Raw genomic sequence first — 19,616 nt, 5'->3', positions numbered from 1 at the left:
TTGTTATTTCTGTTGTTTTCGTATCGTCGGCTGAATTTATAACCTTATTTCCTCAGGCTCATATGGTATCCTACCAATGCAGCCCACTCTCCACTCCTGAGGGTATCGTTGCAACGTTCAGACAATGTCGACGGTTGCAAGACAATAATCCAGACGGCCGATACGCATCAGTAGTAGTGTTAGACGAGGTTGGTTTAGCAGAGGATTCACCTTTGATGCCGCTGAAAACCCTTCACCCCTTGTTAGAGGATGGAGTGACGTCATCTGATGACATCACCGAGACCAACGAGAAACCCACTCGAGTAGCTTTTATAGGAATATCAAACTGGGCTCTAGACCCCGCTAAGATGAACCGAGGCTTGATGTTAGTGCGTGCTGAGCCCAGTATGAAGGAGCTGGAAGACAGCGCAAGGTATGAAGCTAAAAAGAGTAGGGGTTAGTTATAGAAGCGTCCTCGACCTACAGCTGGAATGGGGGAGTATTAAGCGTAACCGCGCGCACGAAAAGAGAGGAAGTGAGGCCTCACACTGGTTACTTTCGCGCGCTGTCGTTGTTCCAAAGGGGTCAACTGGTACATTTTCACAGGACGAATCATTCTCGTACCCAGACCCTTCTCAACGAAAAAACGATTTTCGTTAGAAGGCTGAGAAGGTGTTGGATACGAGAATGAGGACGAATATTAGACGATTATCTCCTTCTGAAGTGATGATAAAAAAAGAAGGAGGGAAAAACTACTTATATACTTCTTTGATTATGTAGGGGAATCTGCGCCGAACGAGAAGATGTACAGACTATCTTGTCATCTTTACTTAATAAACTTGCTGCTGGTTATGCTGACCTTTATAGGAAACAAAAGAAATTTGAGTCATTGCGGCAATCTGGGAGAGACGAGTTTTTTGGGTTGCGTGACTTCTATAGGTAAAGTATTTTATGTGTAGAAAAAATATTTGAGGGAAATATTTGTGAAGACTTTCAATTTGAGGTCAAATGGTGCCTTAAAATAGCTCTTATTAAATTCAGTTAACGCCTATGTGCCAGCGGTAATATTCTCAATGAGCGTACTATCGAAGCGAGGCGGTCGGGTCGAGCACGTAGTTCTAACTAGTGACCAAGTATACGCATTTGCAGCGATTTTGTAACTAAACATGTCTTGTCCAAGACTTGTCCAAGTTTCTATTTTTATTTTTTTTCATCTTGTAGTCTCGTAAAGATGGTGTACAGCATTGCAGCGCAAGAAGGCAGAAAACCAAACTGGAAGGAACTTGAGCGTGCCATTAGAAGGAACTTTGGCGGGCTTGATGAAATCAATGCCGTAGAGATCTTTAGAAAGCGCGTGACTCGTGGAAGTGATGAAGGAATGCGGGTACTCATCTGTAGTTTGAAAAAATGTATTATATCTGTAGTCTTAAACCCGCTTTCATAATAACGCGACCCAGCTGACAACTGGGGGGTTTACCATTTAAACCAATCCATCCGGTCGGAAATTGTTTTCTATTGGTAAAAAAAAGAGCGGAAAAATTTGACTTCCGACAAATGGTACACGCGTCTACCGGAAGAACCGAAAAGAGCGGGAAAAGTGGATTGTAATAGACTAATCAAAATTGATAGTACAGTTTTCCACCAGTTTCCCTCCCTTAAATTAAGTAGAATAAAACCAGATTGTGTTTTGTCTTTGTGATTAGGAACGTGAGGCAGTAAACACGTTGGACTTGCTAACAGCTAGTCTAGATCGCAAAAACACTATTGGGTAAGAAAGTATTTTGTTCTGTCTGTAAATGTGTTGTTGTTGTTGTTGTCGTTGTTGCTGCTGCTGCTGCTGCTGCTGCTGTTTGTTTTGTTTTTTATGTAAATCAAACTAATGATACTTGACATGCTGAATGATCAATCTATATGTGTTTTTTCCGCAGTGAAAGTCGCTACCTTCTTGTCTTGACGGAGAACTACTCCGCCCTTAGAATTGTGGAGCAGCAGCTTAATAAAAACAAGGAGGACTATGTTGTGATTTTCGGGAGCAGTTTTCCTAAAGATCAGGAATATACACAGGTACCGTATTTCAATTAACCCCATGCACTGGGGACGTATTCTTTTTCTGTGCTTTTCGATCGATGCTGGAGGCTTATTAGAGGCTGGGGGCTGATTAGAAGCTGGGGGCTTAATAAATTTTCCTAATCTTTGGAAATTCATAATTATTTTTACTCATTTTATTCTTTTTTTATTGTTATTATTATTATTATTATTATTATTATTCATAATCTGAACAGGTGAAATGAATTCAAGGGCTTACCAAGGGAAAAGGACCACAACTGCTCTTAGGGGTGGGGGCTTATAAGAGGAAAGATAGTATGCCCATTTTTTTAAATAGCAGTTCCTTGCTCTTTTCTGTCGTTTCTCGCGAATCTTCTCTTTTCGGACATCGCTGTTGCTTGTCTGACATGGTGACTTCTATGTGTTCTTTATCCATATCACGAGTCCAGGTTTGATAATTAATTCTTATTCGAAATTCAGTAAACATTTTGATTGACATGACTTGCTTGACTCAAGGGAATTAGTGCTGTCAATCATTCGTGATTGACAGGATCTTTGTCTTGGGTCAAACCAATCAGTGTTAGCGAAAGCTGGTTAATAATGCATTTCTTATAATATATTCATAAATTATACCCATCTTTGAAAATCACTTAACTGTAAGTACATGTCGCCGAGAACAATAGCCATTCTGCCCGATGTGCTGCTCATTGCGATGTATTTATTATTCATACACCTATATTTCAAAAAACGTCGTTGGTTGTAGATCTGAAATTTGAGACCGAGTAACTCACTTCATATTGTAATATATTCACAGCCAAACAACCTAGTTTCCTTTTAGATTGGTAAATGAAGCACGACCTTCAGAAATGTGATTTTTCGTATTTTAGCCAGAAAACATTAAAGCAAAAAAAAAAAAAAAAAAAGTTGTTTAGTCTCAGATTGCTCTTTTCAGATCTCCGACCGACAGCATCTTTTTAAAACAGCTGTGAAAACGGTCAAAAACAATCTAGAGTACTAAGACCATTTTGAAAAATGACACCAACCACCGCTCGTGACCCCTACAAAATCTTCTCCATGCCCTTGGGTATTTTTGATGCACTGGTGTATCTCTGTGTTTATCTAAAAACAGAGCTTTATTGAACGATTCGAAAACTCTGATTCGTTACGTGCATATTACTCTACAGGTTTGCAGAAACATCAACCAAATAAAAGTGTGTATGGAAACAGGACGGACAGTTATACTGCTTAATCTGGAGAAGCTTTATGAGAGTCTTTATGATGTTCTAAATCAGGTATATAAATCTGTAAAGAAAAATAATGGAAAGGGAAGGATCCAGGAATCTGAGAAAGGGATAAGGAAGGGCACGTGAAGTTTCGGCGCTCGGCGAATCTCACCGCTGACCATGGAAAACGAAACTAGAGGAGGTCCGTAGACTAAAAAGGGGGGACTGCGGGCCTATCGCCCCTCTCCCTTCCCAACCTAAAACCAACCCTGATGAAATAATAATAATGGAACAGGCTGAAGATCAAAATTTTAATTTAGATTGTCATTGAAAAGCCAAGGAAATGGAGTGCCTTCTTTCTTCTTATTTTTATTTCACTTAGTATTACGTTTACTGTGCCGATCAAAAGTACGTGGATCTTGGTCTTGGCAGCCACAGAGTAAAATGCAGAGTTGACAATGACTTCAGGTATTTAACATCAACTGTATAAACTGTATTCGTTAGACCTTCACGACTGGAAGACAAGTATGCCCACTGTTGTAGTTGATTTGCTTGAATCACACTTGAACTTATTTCAAATTCTTTTTAGACTCATTGTCGTTGCTGAGCAAGATGTAGTTTACAAGAAATTTCCGATACCACTTATCAATCGCCTTGAAAAGCATTACCTGGTGACGTCCAAGAGCCTGGATCAAGCGCAGCTGGACATTGTGAAAGTCCTCAGAGAATGGGCTCGAAGCTTTGCGTCAGCTCAAGTCCCACGTCATAAAGGGCAAAAGTAAGTTAAATTACTGAAAAAGAATCGCAAAAAAGTCCAAGTAGTAGAAAAACAAAAGAGTATTTGCGCTTGGTGAGATGTTTTGTAAAAGGTAAAGTAAAATACAGGAAAACGATGAAAACGTGGTCACGTTTGCCGTTTGCGGGGAGGAAAAAAGTCAATCTAAAACTCTCTATTAGGTTCTCCTTACCTCGACCTTCCCCCTCCGGGCTAAAAGAAGGAGAAATAGGAGGGGAGTTGAGCCGGGGTGGAATTTTATAAATAAAGAACCTGATAAGTAGGTTACACTGTACTACTCTTCCCAGTAGACCGAAGTAGTTGTGATTTTTTAATCGCCTTCGTAGCGTCTGTTATGTTATCCGCAAGTACATTTCAAATCGACCACGTGATGCCAATGTTGTACCACGTGGACAAGTTTTTTACACCACGTGATTAAAACTTGACTGAATTTTGATCACGTGGTGTAAAAACTTGTCCTCGTGGTACAACATTGGCATCACGTGGTCGATTTGAAATGTACTTGCGGATAACATAACAGACGCTACGAAGGCGATTAAAAAATCACAACTACCTCGGTCTACTGGGAAGAGTAGTAGGTTAGTGTGCCATGAACCAGACTGCGTGTAAGAGTAGATTTTTTCACGCTAAGGAATCAGTACTTTTGAACCAATCACAGCGCATGAGATCATTGCTCAGCCAATGAAAATGCCCGTACACGGTACCGTCATGGTCACATCACAGCATGTCCGTGTGACTTTTCATTTGAGGCAATCAAAACGTCACCCAATCATAATTTATAATTCAGACTTATGAAAGTGTGTGCTATCTTATTTACAAAGTAAAGTTAAATTTTTAATCACCAAAAGAAAGAGAATTTGTGTCAAGTATGCTTTTTGTTTATAGACATTTTGAGATCGGGGATGCCTTTGTTGGCTATCATGATGACACCATACCATCAATGGTACTTCAAGTTTGTTCAGACCTCGGTAATGGCGGTCACTTGAACGAGGAAAATGTAAGCAAGGTATAAAGCAGAAATCCGCTACAGGGAACCGGGGCTATAGAGAAGTGAATTACGACGAAAAGGGAATTGGAAAGTATCTAGTTTTTTTAATCTCTCATGCTACTCCTGCGGCGTCAGAGACTCTAAATCAGAATGCTTTTTTCTTAATTGCAATCTTAACTTATTACGAATATCGGTTTATTTTGTATGTAATGGTATGTAATGGTCTATCCATTCAGAGACTGATTTCAGTCTATGTTATACAGATTTTTCACCCAAAAAAGCTGGTGAAGGTTTCGTTGCATTTTGCATGTTGCATACCAAGCATGAAATTTATTGCAGGTCATATGTAAATAATGTCAGCACAAAAGGAATAATGCCGGAAAAACGTGCAGACTACACGTTAGGAAAATTTCCATATTGTTGTGACTTTTCGCTAATTGGATTCACATTACCCTTTAGTCTATTTCGGGGTTAGTATGCAACATGCAACGAAACTTCTCATTAACCCTTAAAATACCTGTATGTCATTATACACTCCAACGATTTCGTAAATTGCCGATGCATTATTTCGAGCAATGATAATCGACACGCACAGATACTGGCACACTCAAATAAAGTTGGCACACCTAAAAAACTTGTCTCTGTTGACATTTTTTTGGCAGATAATGGACAAATGTAAAAGCCTTTTAATTAAGTGTGCCACCCCAGACGCTATCGCACGGCTATCTAACACTGCCATCAAGGACCAAGTTCAGTACATTCAAGATGTCTACTTTAAGAAACAAGAACACACCAGTTTGGTGAAATATCTAGAAAACGCTTTGAGAACGGACGATGCATCTAGGTCCCACCTTGGTCTTTTGGCACAGGTATCGACGCATTCCCGAATGTTATCCGAGAATGATATGACAGAGATATGCAAGGCAGCCGGAATCAAGCATTGTTATGCTAAACTCCTTACCTTACAGCAGTTTCAAACTGAGCAACAGTTTATAAAACAAGTCAGGTATGGGTTTTAATGTTTTTAGTCGCAAATTAGTTGTTATTCTTGCTGGTCACCGGTTTACGTCAGGTTTATTTTATCTCGTGTAGATCAGTTTATTAAGATGAATGCATAATGACACGTGATTATGACGTGGATAATGATGATGATGGTTATGATGATAATCATGATATTTATAATAATGACAATCTTGAAGATGATGATAATTAAAATGATGATGGTGATGGGGTTAATGGTGTTATAAATGGTGGTGATGACGTGGAGGATGGTGATGGTGGTGGTGGTGGTGAGGACCATGATGGTGATGATGATGGGGAAGATAATCATGATGATGATAATTATGATGTTGATGATGGTGGTGAGTTAGTAATGTTGATGTTTATGATAATGTGCTAAAATAATAAAGATAGTGAGAAATCTTTTTTTTTTTTTTTGACCCTTTAGGGATTTTCTTCAAACATTAAACAGGAATGAAGGAATACTTCTTGTGCAGTGTGATTCAAGTGATGAAAACTTTAACCTCCTTTCATGCAGCCGTCACTTACTCATGGGTCAGCGTCTAAAACGAGCCGACATGCTTACTGAAAACCAAATGGTAATGACTGACAAAATTGCGTTTGCGACTGCTCGATTCCGGTTTTATTTACTAACTGGATGACTGAGAACATTCATTATTATATAATCGGTATATATTTTTCGTTAGGTACTGGTCTTTCTTTATCGCCTGGGGGTCGGAGGATTTATAGGGGCTCTTATGGTTTTTATGCAGTCTGCAATCTTGAGAAGTGCCACAAAGAAAGTCGTTCGTATTTTGTCCGAGAAAACGCAAATACGTCAAATTGAAATCTGTTAAGCAGACGAGACGTTTTTCTACAAAAATAGAATACTTTAGATCGATTACAATTTGCTTTAGTTAAGAAATCGTCGAAAAAGCAACTCATTTCTTATTTGCAGCAACTCGTTTCTCATTTGTAGCAACTCGTTTCTTATTTGCAGCAATTCGTTTCTTATTTGCAGCAACTCGTTTCTTATTTGCAGCAACTCGTTTCTTATTTGCCGCAACTCGTTTCTTATTTGCAGCAACTCGTTTCTCATTGGTAGCAACTCGTTTCTTATTTGTAGCAACTCGTTTCTTATTTGTAGCAACTCGTTTCTTATTTGCAGCAACTCGTTTCTTGTTTGCAGCAACTCGTTTCTCATTTGAAGCAACTCGTTTCTAATTTGTAGCAACTCGTTTCTTATTTGTAGCAACTCGTTTCTAATTTGTAGCAACTCGTTTCTTATTTGCAGCAACTCATTTCTTATTTGCAGCAACTCGTTTCTTATTTGCAGCAACTCGTTTCTCATTTGTAGCAACTCATTTCTTATTTGCAGCAACTCGTTTCTCATTTGTAGCAACTCGTTTCTTATTTGCAGCAACTCGTTTCTTATTTGCAGCAACTCGTTTCTTATTTGCAGCAACTCGTTTCTTATTTGTAGCAACTCGTTTCTCATTTGTAGCAACTCGTTTCTTATTTGTAGCAACTCGTTTTTTATTTGTAGCAACTCGTTTCTTATTTGTAGCAACTCGTTTTTTATTTGTAGCAACTCGTTTCTTATTTGCAGCAACTTGTTTTTTATTTGCAGCAACTCGTTTCTTATTTGTAGCAACTCGTTTCTTATTTGTAGCTCTCCTTTTGAAAGTCATGGATGTTCCTTTTCTTGTAAAACTTTCAATTGGTTCTCACAAAATTTATTAGTCATTTTTTGCCTTTTTTCTTCTTTTTTTTTTTTTTTCTTTTCTTTTTTTTTTTTTTTTTTTTTTTTTTTTTTTTTTTTCCTTTTTTTAATAATAATTTTATTTATCTTCGTAACAGGATCAAACTAAACTACCGCCTGTCAACCTGGTGATCATCGCGCAGCTACCCCGTGTCAAAGGGGGATGCAAAAACTTCGTAGGTTTCCAAGGTGGCATGTGGGAATCAGTTCACATAGATGATTTGTGTCCTCCGACTATTCATTTTCCCCCAATAGAATGCCTTCTTGATCAGTCTATTAGTAGCCTTCTTAAACCAGAGGTAAATTACCAAGATATAGAAATGGAAGAAGTTGTTGCAGAGGAAAAACCGGAAAGAGAAGACGCGAGAGAGGAAACTGAAAGTGGGAAAGAAGATACAGTGATGGAGGTAGATGACGATGATGATGTTGCTGCTGTTGATGATGATAAACAGACTCCTGCTATTACTTTCAATGAAAACAATGCTCATCACTTGAGAATTGATACAGAAGCAATGGAAACAAACGAAAGCGTTCCAGAACAAGTCTCAGAAGAAAAAGCCCAACCTGAGCATAAACATCCAGGTGATCACGAGGTACACAAAAAATCAAGGAAAGATGCAGAACAGAAATCTCAAAATAAGGTTGATGTTGTGGTGTTGTTGCGTAAAAGTATCCAGTCTGCAGCTGGACGGCTAAGAGATCACTCTTCAATGCTGGACAGGACGACCGAAAGAATAAACATACTTTTAAAACTTCTTCCCGAGAACTATGCCAGTTTACCAGGTTAGTTAACGGCTATTCATTTTTGAATCCTTAAGCCTGGCTTACACGAGAAATGCAAACGCCAAAAATATTTTAGATGTAAACGAGCACTACTGCGCTTGCATATGTTAATTTGCATCCGTGTTTCACTCGTGAAGATTGCTTACGTTTGGATTTGTATTGCTCTTGTGAACCAGGGTTTAGCGTTGAAGTTCGCAGTTAACCTACTCAGATAAGCTGATTTCTCTGGACAAAGTTTCATCATTAACAAGAGCTCACATTTTCAGTGTTTTATTTCATTACAGTTGAACCATCATTTGCAAGTATTTTACATTCTAAGATCTACGAGCTTCTAGAAAAAAAGAACAAAATTGCTGGTCATCTAGCATTCGACTGGGTTCATCGCGAGGCACTCGAAGAAATTAGCGTACACGAGCATGGCACCTTTGTGAAGGCATTACACCACAGAATATTATCTGAGATAGAACCTTTGGTGGCCAAAGTTTTGGTGTGCGTAGACAGAGACTGTAATCTCGATCTTCTGTATGACTCAGAAAACGGTCCATGGATATGCAGGTAACAGGGTTTTAAAAAAATTCGAGTAATACCAGTAAATTGATGTAATATGAGTTCTTGTATCCCGTTTAATGAGAACCAAGCCTCCGTGGAAACCAGAGATTGACATAAGTACTGAAGAGCCCTCGTTGGCTGTCTCGAGGCTCAATTTCAATTGGGAGAAATGGGAGAGACTTTTTATTAAATGTAGGATTTCGGATAAAACGCTTAGGTTTGAGAAAAAGATATCATGATAAAGAATGACCTTTACCAAGGGCAAAGCCAAAGAAACAGCCCTTTGCAGCTTTTACTACACGTTTAAGATCTACGACTGAAGGTTCTAAAAAAAATATACACATTAATTTTAGCATTCGATTGGGTACGTCTTGACGGAAGTTTTCGTTAAGATGCGCGTAGGTACATACTCCAACGACTCGTGCTTCTCCTAGCACTTCTCCCGGGTTCTCAAAGTTACCCACTTTCTTATATAACTCAACATAGCACGTGGACTCGTTTCTCTTCATTGATGTGTGAATACCTGACAATACCCATACAATCCTCTGCAAACTTCCTAAAAAACGGATCCACAACTAGAATTATCTGTTACATGACATAACTTGAATATTCTTCTTTTGCGCAGGTTATGGAACTCTATTTTTGACAATGATCGATTGTGTAAGATATTTTATGACCCCTCCAAAAGTGCCTCAACCCATGAACAGGTTGCCGTGTCAGGCCGTGGAAGACATGCTTTTTGTTGCCGTTTTCCGTTCTCGTGGCTGATCAAAAGTTTGATCGATGACCTGATGAGAGGAGCATCTGATGTCTCGAGTCATTCAAGTAAGAACAAAACAAAGATTATATAAATAAGATATTATTATTATTATTATTAATAGTATTATTGTTATCTAAATTCCAATTAGATTTTATAACTAAGCATTAGTGGATACACCTACTTGCAGGAACGTTGTCATATGGAAATGAAAAATAAATTAAACAAATAGGAATTAATTATCTTTTGAGCAAAACAAGAGTTAATATTTCACTCTTTTGAAGGCATAGACTGACATTTTTTATATTTCCTCATTAGTATATACTGAAACAGGTATTTTCATCAATCTAGGGAGCTTTAGAATCATAATATTAAAAGTATTACTAATTAAGAGAGAATTCTTTTCGTATTCAAGCAGTGAGCGTTGTACAAGGCTAATATCTCGTTATTCAGAAAGTTTAATTAACTTGTTTGGAAGTGGAGATGACCAATGAAAGTAGAATCAAAGTGTTAACCCAAAGCAAAAGTTTTATTCGAAAATGAGGTTTAGGCCTTCATTTGCTTATTTCCCATATATTTTCTATAAAAAAGCCTGACAAAGCAACATTCTAACACAAATGCAACAAAACACCTTTGTGCAATTGAAAATACTGCTTCAAACAGGCATTTTATCATAGTACATCAGTTTCTAACTGTTAAAAAAAGGTTTTGAGTGTTAACCCAAAACGAAAATTGGGATCAAAACTCATACGAAAGTCTAGTTCTTGGCGCTTTTTGCCATTATTGCTCATTATTGAAAAAAATATCCTATTTTTTATTTTCATTTTTATATGACAACGTTCTTGCAATTAGGTGTGTCCCAGGTTTATTAATCTATTTATTCATTCATTTATGTATTTTTTATACAGTCAATGTCATTAACGTTGTCCACCGAAAAAAGACATTCACACATTTAGACTAAAAGAAATATCACGTGTTTCCTCGAAGGTTCTGGCATAAAACAAACGCTGAAATACCATTCTCCATCTTGAATCCTCACTAAATGGTCGGGGCATTCTGGATTTTCGATTCACGAGTTGAATTTTACATTTAAAGTTCAGGCTCACTTTAGTCTAAATGTGTAAATGTGTAAATTTCTAAATGTGCGCGCGCGATAGATTAAAAATGACGACAGCGTGTTTTGATACTCTCATCAAACATGGTTTTCGACCAATCATAGCGCGCGTAGTATCCCAATTATTTTATAAATATGATTCAATACCTATCAATATTATTTTCTTTAGAAGAGCAGAAGCTACGTAATATATTGGAGAGCTCAGAGCTCAGCCAAATTTTTAAGATAATCATAGAAGAGGGTAAACAAGAGGTGGCCGTTATGCGATATCTTCATGACTTTGTTCACATTGTGTACAAGCCTAGCAGCGATGCCCCAGACAAAGAAATAGAGGTTCGTATCATTTGAAAATCTCAACAAAATAATCTAAAAATAAACTAGACGCCTTAACAGATTGAAACTAGATTTATTGTCAGATTCACTAGAGGTTAGAATTTACTGCAACTTACTCACTGCATAACAGTGTAACACTTTTTATATGAAAAACTTTATTTCTTGATTTCCCTCCTCCCTCCCCCACCGTATCCCTCCCCTTCCCTCCTCCCCCCCCCCCCCCCCCCCCCCCCAAATGGGGGAGAGCGCTATTAGCCATTCCGAAGTTGTATAAATGTATTGCATTATGTGGTGGCTGTTTTGAGGAACGCTTCATCAGTCAGTTGACATTTTATTCTTCGAAAAACGAAATGAATTTGAAAATTAACACGACATTTAAGGTTTCCTATCACTTTTTTTCTCTTTTTACTATCAGCAAGCGAAAAGGACGCTGCATAAGTAATAAAGCGTTCCTTTTTTCAACTAAACATTACTTTGTTTGTTTGTTTCAAGCTCGTTTGCAACGCTATTTTGATGGACTTTCAAAAGAGAAGTGAAGAAAAGGTTGCCTTAGATTTTGCTGCTATTCACGTAACGTACGATCGTATTCAAGCAAGGATCAACAATTTTCATCAACTGATCAAAGCAGAACCTAGGTTACGGCAATTGTTATCAAGTAGCTCACATCCTCTGGTAGGTTTTGTTGAAAAAAGTGAATTGGCATACTATTGAATAAGGTTGCATCATATTTTTCTTTGCAGCTAATGTTTAAAATGGTGCCAGTTGTTTGTAGCAAACGAGAGAGAGTTCAGCACTTCAACTAATACTCTTTTTCGTATTCGTATAAACTCATTTACCCAAAGGAACTTTGTTTCAGGAACCTCTTGAAAATGAGCGGTCTTTTTGGAAATAATCAACATGGTTGAAATCTGTGTACGGTGTACTAACTACTTTTATAGACATTATATGAGTATTAAGTGCGGTATGAGGTTTTTTAGTGAACACGGTCGCGAAGGTCCGCCCTGGTACCTTAATACAGTTCTTGTCTTTCTTAGGGTATCGACGTTGCAGGCCTGTTGGCCTGTTTGGAAACACTAGAACCCAGGTCTGAAGACTTAGACACAAATGAGCACAGGAATCAATGGTGTGGAAGGGTATTAAATGTAAGAAAAACCATTGAAACTATGACATCAAAAGATGTCTTCTCGAAGACCTATGTGGAGACTGAACGATATGAAGAAGAGGAAAAGGAGTTGCTCAAGAAGATCTGGTAAGTGACCAAGATTCAAATAAAGTGCATTTTGACCTTTCTCGAATTAACTTGAATGACCACGAAACGAAAAGTATTGATCTTACCTGAAGTAAATAGATCTCTTTACCTTGGGCGTAATGTTTTCCCATTTCATGTCATGTGTCATTCTATTGAGAATAGGATTCTTTGCTTGAGTTGTATCCATATACATGTGTCTTCTCATGCACAACCATTAAACAAAGAAATAATACTCGTGGGAATGACACGTGGCCTGAAAAGAGAAAACATTACGCCCAAGCTAAAGAGCTCAATACTGAGGCACATGAAACCGTGCCTGTGCATCAAATTGAGGACAGTGGCTACCTTTCAAGATGGCACAGGGAACAGTGAAGGGGACCATTGAATCAGGGGTTATATGCACTAGTTAAGTAAACTAAAAGATATGATAGGTTTCATCAATGTCTACCACTGATATTCCTAACAATTAAAACTACTGTTTATATTTAGGTTGATGTGGCAACGTTTGAATGTTGTTAGACTATTCATCGATGACGTGTGCAATGCTTGCCGACAACTGAATGATGACGAAATCACTCAATATGTTAATAAGCTTTGGAAGGTAATCACGTCCTTGCGTAAGGAGTGGTAATACTAGAGTAATTCTTCCGTTTTTCCACATTCCAAATTGTATAAATAAAGCTGATGCCAAGGCTCCAATATATTCTTAGGTACTCGGAGAAGATCCAAATTTCTTGAAAGTCACGTATGTTCATCGACTAGAAAGGTTCTTACTGGACTGCAGCTACGATCTCAGTAGACGAAACAAGTGGTGAGAATTATCCTTTTTTCCTCCCGTCCATTTTTTCCCATTCCATTTCATGCAAACATCTTTCACTCGAAATTCTTTGGTGTTATTTCATTTGTGGTACTCTAAGTTCCAGTCGTTTCCAACGCCCCAAAAATTGAGGGCATTCTACATCTTCATCTAAATCTACATCTTGACATTGTTATTATTATCATTATCATCATAAACATGCTTATTAACATCATCAACATCATGATTATCATCATCAACAACATTATCATCACCATCATCACCTCCATCATCATAATCATCACCATCATCATCATCATCATTATTAGCATCACCATCATTATCATCCTCATTAGCATCATCACCACCATCATCATCATCATCATCATCATTATTAGCATCATCACCATCATCATCACCATCATTATTATCATTTTCACCGTCATTATTTTTGTCATCATTATCACCACCATCATCATCGTCATTATTGACAACTGGGATTGATAATTATTTTACGCATATGTATCATATCCTTTCAGTTTTTATTTCGTTCCTTAACTTGCTTCCTCGATCTTTATTTCCTTTATTCCTTTCAAATGCCAGTCTTTCTTCCTTTACTTCAGTCACCCATTCTTTCAACTTTTTTTCCTTTATTTTTAGTTCCGATGCAATGACTTGTCCCATTTGTGGACGTGAGGTTGAACTACCTTCTGTTGCGCCTTGTGGTCACTGTACGTGTTTAGAGTGCGCTATACGTTGGTCTAGTGAACGCTCTACTTGTCCAAAATGCCGGGCGCAATTTCCAGCTGATTATGTACCCAGCGAATCCAAAACTATGAGGTACGGACAAATATTACAAGACATTTCAATGATTTCGTTTTCATTGATGGCAGCTATAAATGTTATCCACATCTAGGGGGTAGGGGGTTGGGAAAATTTGACAGTGGCCAAAATTTCAAATTTGTTAGGTCAGACACCAAGAAATGGGGCTAAACACTTAATGATGGATAAAAGTATCTTTTTTTTATTTAATATTCTGTCAATCGTTCCCTCTACTCCTCACAGAAATGCAATAGAAAACGTGAAGGAATTTCGAAATCATTGTAACTCCTACTTTATGGAGGTGGTTTCACTGTTTTGCTTTGGTTATTTCCCGTGTGGTTCATTGGAAGAGGACACGTTCGATCTTCTTATGAGTTTCGCAACAGGAGACAAGGGCTCAAACACAAAGTCATTCTCGCCTTTTCCGGATTATGGCGTAGATTCAACACCTGTTGTCAGGTCGTTCTTGCTGCAACAGCTCTTAAGATCAAGGTAGGACAAGCAACATTAAATTACTCTATAGTGAACCTGTGGGCCTATTTCTATTCCAATTAACATTAAAAGTTGATTTTTGTTGTTGGTAGGGTGGGGGGGGGGGGGGGGAGGATTGTTGCGGGGAGTGAATAATAATAATAATAATGATAATAAGTTAATACTTCTATTGTGCATGTTCCATTGGGAGATGCTCACATGACAGGTGACAAACTCAATCCGCTCTACTAACACCTAATACTATCCCATTTTATTGAAATAATAGGGTCTCGAGTTAACATATTCGTTTTATCAATTTTGATTCTTTAGTGACAAACAAGTGAAGAAGTATATGGATGACTTTATTACTAAAGCTCGAAGCTTTGCAGACGTGCAGGATGTTAAACACGCTGTCGAGGTCTTTGTCATGTGTGTCCAGTGTATGGAAGTAAGTTTGTCAACGGCCGAACAAGACTGATCTATCTAATGAAATAAAGACACCCGGGGGGGAGGGGGGGGAGGGGGGCCCGGGGGGGGGGGGGGAGGGGGGGAGGGAGGGCCCTAGTCTTTTTAAAAGACGTGACTGGACGATGATAATCCCTACGAGAGATAACCCAAAAAATAACAAGCAATGCTGCAATTCTAAATTTCGATTTTAACACCCAACTTATTCAGGATGCTATCAGTGGCAAGTTTGCTAAGGAAACCTGCGAGCTTTCTCTTGACCAGAAACTACGCCTTATCACAAAAGACTGCAAAACGGCTTTCAGCTTGTTTTATGGACAAAAACCGAATAGCCAGCAAGCTCTAAGTATCAATTGGCTGGAAGGAATTGCTCGTAGTAGGGTTGTGTTGTCATTAACTGCGGAGCTGATTTATCAACGCCAATCTGAGCAGGACGAACAGAAATGGTCACACCCCGATGTGAAAAGTCACTTTAGTAAGCTTCTTGCTGAAGTACGCAGATTATGTTTGCAAGATCCGTCGACAGTGACATCAACCCCTAGGCTGTTTCTGCTCAAACAGCTTTCCAGAAAGTATGGATTTGAGTCCATCAACAACTTGGCGCAAAATAGCGAATTCGATTGGATTTTGCCGCCTGAGTCAAAAGCATCTGTCAAGGTGAGTTGTCATAAAGAAGAAATAAAGTCAATACAATTGCTATCTAACAGGACCCGACTTGGAGGGGTGGGGTTACCCGGCACCCACAATCTCTGGACGTGAAATCCTGGATTTAATATTCCTTTAAAAAATATCTCTAAAACTGAAAGTCAGATTAGACACCTAGTCTTGAACATTTCAACAGATCTCTAAAGAGGGAGGGGGTATTTACCGTACTCGACACCTAAATTAATAAAATTGGGTCCCTATTTTGGATCATTATTTTGAGCTTGCCTCGAATATTGGAAAATATATATTTTTCTTTCGAAAGATGCTATTGCTTACGCTTCAAAGCATCGATTCGAAGTCCTTTTTTCTTTTCTTCCGATCTTAAAGCTGTTACAATGGTGTGCCTTACTGTCGTTCTACTCTAACCGTGAACACTCCAGTTTGTCAACCAATCAGATTACAAATCGAAAACAATAGAATTTGAGTTACATGTATTGAAAGTACGTAAAGCTATTCAAGAAGATGGAATGATGAAAGAGAAAGAAAAAATGAAAGTATATTTACACATATAAAAAATAAAATAAAATAGACTTCAATGTTCTCGGTTAGAGTAGAGAAGAACGACAGTAAGATTGAATATTCGCCTTTAGTTTTTGCTCATAGTTCGACATGTTATCGCTGGACGTTGAACATTACTAGTAATTTTCGCTTTTTATTGCTCATTGCCTTTTCTATCTTCTGTTTATTTCCCCTTCGATTTTCAAACATTCGATGTGCTTCTCATACATCCCACGATTAATAGTCCCAAAACTAATCAATGAAACGTGCGCACTGAGTGATATTTTTTAATAGGTAACGCAAGACAGATTCCTAGTCTATGGGATTCAATATCAGGACCTGCGGGAAATGATCTCCAGATCCTTAGTCAGTCGAGACATGAGCAGAGTAGAGGATAAGCTGAAGGTAAAAATTGAGTTGATTTTGTGATGTTTTTGCCGACGCATAGAATTTAATTTAATTCGCTGTATTCGTTACCAGGAAATGAAGGGTACTGTTGAAAGAGCAAGTGCAGTCTTGCTATTGGGAATATTTCAAGAGGTTACAGCAGATCGACATGTGACACCAATAGTAAGATAAATCATGATCATATTGCGCCTATTTGTCTTTTAAGCATAATGTCATTAAGCCTTTTATATTCGGATCCTCATATTCCATGCATCTTTAAACCAAAACTATTTTGTGGCCCGTGTGTTTTTCTCATTTTTCTTGATGTTTTTGTAACTTTAAGTCCTGATTTGCACTATCAGATCTAAAAAGCCCAATATTTATTTATTCTCGATGATTTTTAATCAGCGCTGTCCTTTATACATTTTACATCAGGCAAGGCAAAATTTGGAAAAGTTCCTTCAGGACTCTGCATATTTAAACAACAAGGTTTGTATCATCAGGCACATATGTAGTAGGTTAATTAATAGCCAACGTCAAAGTTCTCGAATGTGAGGGTCTAAGCCCAAGGCCTATCTAGTTTAAATCAGATTACAAAGAATGTGTGCATCACGGGCAGTTTCGAGAACTCGAAAGTGTACTTTTTGCCCGCAGGTAGAGGTTTCAGAAACTATTGAGTTGAGCGTTGTGTGCATAGAATATTAAATGTAGTGGTAGGGCGTGTGAGTGAAAAGTGTCCCCAATTAGTGTGAAAGCGCTAGAACGACTAGACACTTAAATAAAAGTGATTTTATTATGCTCGCATTTATTGCTTGCTTTCTTCATTATCCCTATTTAAGTACCTTTACAAAGGACCAATGATGGAGATACGAGGTGTAGTATGCACCACGGTTAGCGTCAGTTGTAAGCACAGGTAGCCCAAGCTTGATTTCTGTGGTGTCCTGTTATAAGGAAATGTATGGAGATTCACCAAAAATTTCAATAAAATCATTGAAACGTGAAATAAAGCCTTGAAATTTTACCCGGTCATTGAGAAATAACACTTCTTTTGCTCTGCGTGGTTATTTTTTGAATTTAGCCCGTTTTAAGATTTTTTTCCCCACCAGTAAGAAATAATTATTTAACAGGACACCACAGAAACCAAGCTTGGGCTACCTGTGGTCGTAAGCAGATGACCTTCAACTGAAAAACCAGATGTTGCTCTCTCAAAGACCAACAGTGCTCAGCTTAACGACTTCTCTTTATCACTGGGAGAAGACACGTTGGTAAATTGGCGACGCGCATTAAAAAAACTCAAAAAATTATTAACTTATTTTTGAATAAAGTCAATGATCGAGCTAGGATCCAACTAACAAATTTCGATTTTCTTACAATATAGGCACGCGAATTAGCAGTGGAACTTATTTCTGAAACTCAATCCCAAAGCAGCATTAAAAGCATGTATGTTCTGGCTGGAAAGACACCGTGGGACACGAGCGTGTTGGAGATTGTCATTCATCTTGCTGCTGTGTTGTTTTCGCGGGAAAATGATGACCTGTTGGGGCCTCTTGTTAGTCTTGCTTTACGGCCTGATACTATGAACGTAAGTGTCTTAATAATAGACCTTTAAGGAATTCACTTGAATGACCTCGAAACAATGGCTCCATGTCGAGATTGAACTTCGTGGGTTAGGTAACGTGGGTAATTCCTTCATCTAAGAGGCTAGTATCCCAGGGAACCAACGGTGCGCACTTCCTGTTCATGCCTTAAAATAGATCGTCCTTTTTTTCATAATTGCGGCGTTCCGAAAAATAAGCATTTTTTAAGGGAATCCCAAATATCGAGATAGGAAAACATTTCTCCAATTTTATTTTTACAATAACAGAGCGTATTCTCGCAATCTGATTGGCTTACGACTATGATCTATAAGAGGACAGACAAATAAAATGACGAACTGCTCGCGCACGGATCCAGCGCGCGCTCGAATCCGGTTTTTCTTCTTCTTCTTCTTCTTCTTCTTCTTCTTCTTCTTCTTCTTCTTCTTCTTCTTCTTCTTCTTCTTCTTCTTCATCAAACGTATTTAGAAGTTTTTCTTTTCATCGTAAAAAATCGCTCATAGATTTCCATTGTCTGTCCTCTTATTGAACAAAGATAACGTCTCAAAAATTTTACAGTGAAACCACTCGCTGCGCTCGTTGTTCCACTTGACGTTTTGAGACGTTATCTATGTTCAATAAGAGGACAGACAATGGAAATCTATGAGCGATTTGTTAAACAGATGGTTGATTACATTCTTCACTATTTATTTGGTAGGATTCGTTTCTTCCAACGATGCCCGAAGACCCTCTAGAGTATGTAAGGGCATCAATAGCTGGTGGCAGTAGTGTTTTGTATGGTAAGCAGGAATACATTTAGGAGTAATCGCACAAAGTATAATTAGTAATCATGTGTCTTCTTAAGGAGGCTGGAAAGTGTTTTGTGCCTTCACTCACAATTATGAACTAAATAATAATAATATGGCTATAATACGACAGCACGTAAACCCGGAAAGCCAAAGACCATAAACCAAAGATCACGATGCATGAACATGAAAAAAATTCGTAAGACGTTACTATGACAACTTCAGGAGCCTTGTTATGCCATCAAAAATGTTCACTTAAAAAATCATAACTCGGGAGCCAATAGGTGAAATTTTTTTAAAACCGGAATATTCTAAACTTTGTATCGTAATCTTCTTTTTGACAAAAAATAGAAAAAAAAACTGTAAGAATGAATTCCTAAAAATCAAAAACATTTGTTTGGAATAGTTCCCTCTTACATAATTTTTTAAACTTTTCCTTAAGTTTTCGAAAACACAAGCCAAAGCCATGTATGCAAAATTCGAAGAAATTTCACCGCACAGTTTTTGATTTTTT

General features: G+C 38.1%; 1 protein-coding gene across 2 annotated transcripts in view; it reads left to right on the top strand.

Moving 5' to 3' along the window:
* The window catches only part of LOC116288447 (E3 ubiquitin-protein ligase rnf213-alpha-like), a 56,834-nt gene that overhangs the window by 22,965 nt on the left and 14,253 nt on the right, over positions 1-19,616 (top strand). Inside the window, exons 31-58 of one of the 2 annotated variants that reach the window (XM_089033026.1) lie at positions 57-412; positions 760-918; positions 1,201-1,363; positions 1,683-1,747; positions 1,908-2,043; positions 3,210-3,317; positions 3,631-3,716; positions 3,838-4,026; positions 4,930-5,041; positions 5,695-6,038; positions 6,480-6,630; positions 7,892-8,576; positions 8,861-9,131; positions 9,751-9,950; positions 11,166-11,329; positions 11,822-12,001; positions 12,364-12,578; positions 13,068-13,179; positions 13,289-13,389; positions 14,035-14,214; positions 14,440-14,688; positions 14,998-15,115; positions 15,343-15,789; positions 16,630-16,740; positions 16,816-16,905; positions 17,158-17,211; positions 18,101-18,304; positions 19,015-19,096. In XM_089033026.1, coding sequence (XP_088889152.1) covers positions 57-412; positions 760-918; positions 1,201-1,363; positions 1,683-1,747; positions 1,908-2,043; positions 3,210-3,317; positions 3,631-3,716; positions 3,838-4,026; positions 4,930-5,041; positions 5,695-6,038; positions 6,480-6,630; positions 7,892-8,576; positions 8,861-9,131; positions 9,751-9,950; positions 11,166-11,329; positions 11,822-12,001; positions 12,364-12,578; positions 13,068-13,179; positions 13,289-13,389; positions 14,035-14,214; positions 14,440-14,688; positions 14,998-15,115; positions 15,343-15,789; positions 16,630-16,740; positions 16,816-16,905; positions 17,158-17,211; positions 18,101-18,304; positions 19,015-19,096 — 5,332 coding nt within the window. Of the gene's footprint in view, positions 1-56; positions 413-759; positions 919-1,200; positions 1,364-1,682; positions 1,748-1,907; positions 2,044-3,209; positions 3,318-3,630; positions 3,717-3,837; positions 4,027-4,929; positions 5,051-5,694; positions 6,039-6,479; positions 6,631-7,891; positions 8,577-8,860; positions 9,132-9,750; positions 9,951-11,165; positions 11,330-11,821; positions 12,002-12,363; positions 12,579-13,067; positions 13,180-13,288; positions 13,390-14,034; positions 14,215-14,439; positions 14,689-14,997; positions 15,116-15,342; positions 15,790-16,629; positions 16,741-16,815; positions 16,906-17,157; positions 17,212-18,100; positions 18,305-19,014; positions 19,097-19,616 lie in introns of both variants that reach the window. The other variant, XM_089033025.1, reaches the window with a different exon arrangement.

The sequence above is a fragment of the Actinia tenebrosa genome, unplaced genomic scaffold (genome assembly GCF_029948245.1).
Source record: "Actinia tenebrosa isolate PJP-AT-01 unplaced genomic scaffold, QUT_ActTen_1.0 PGA_scaffold1__47_contigs__length_23844297, whole genome shotgun sequence".
Taxonomy (NCBI): domain Eukaryota; kingdom Metazoa; phylum Cnidaria; class Anthozoa; order Actiniaria; family Actiniidae; genus Actinia; species Actinia tenebrosa.
Note: the sequence above shows the minus strand (reverse complement) of the source record. Positions and strands in the feature narration are given on the sequence as shown.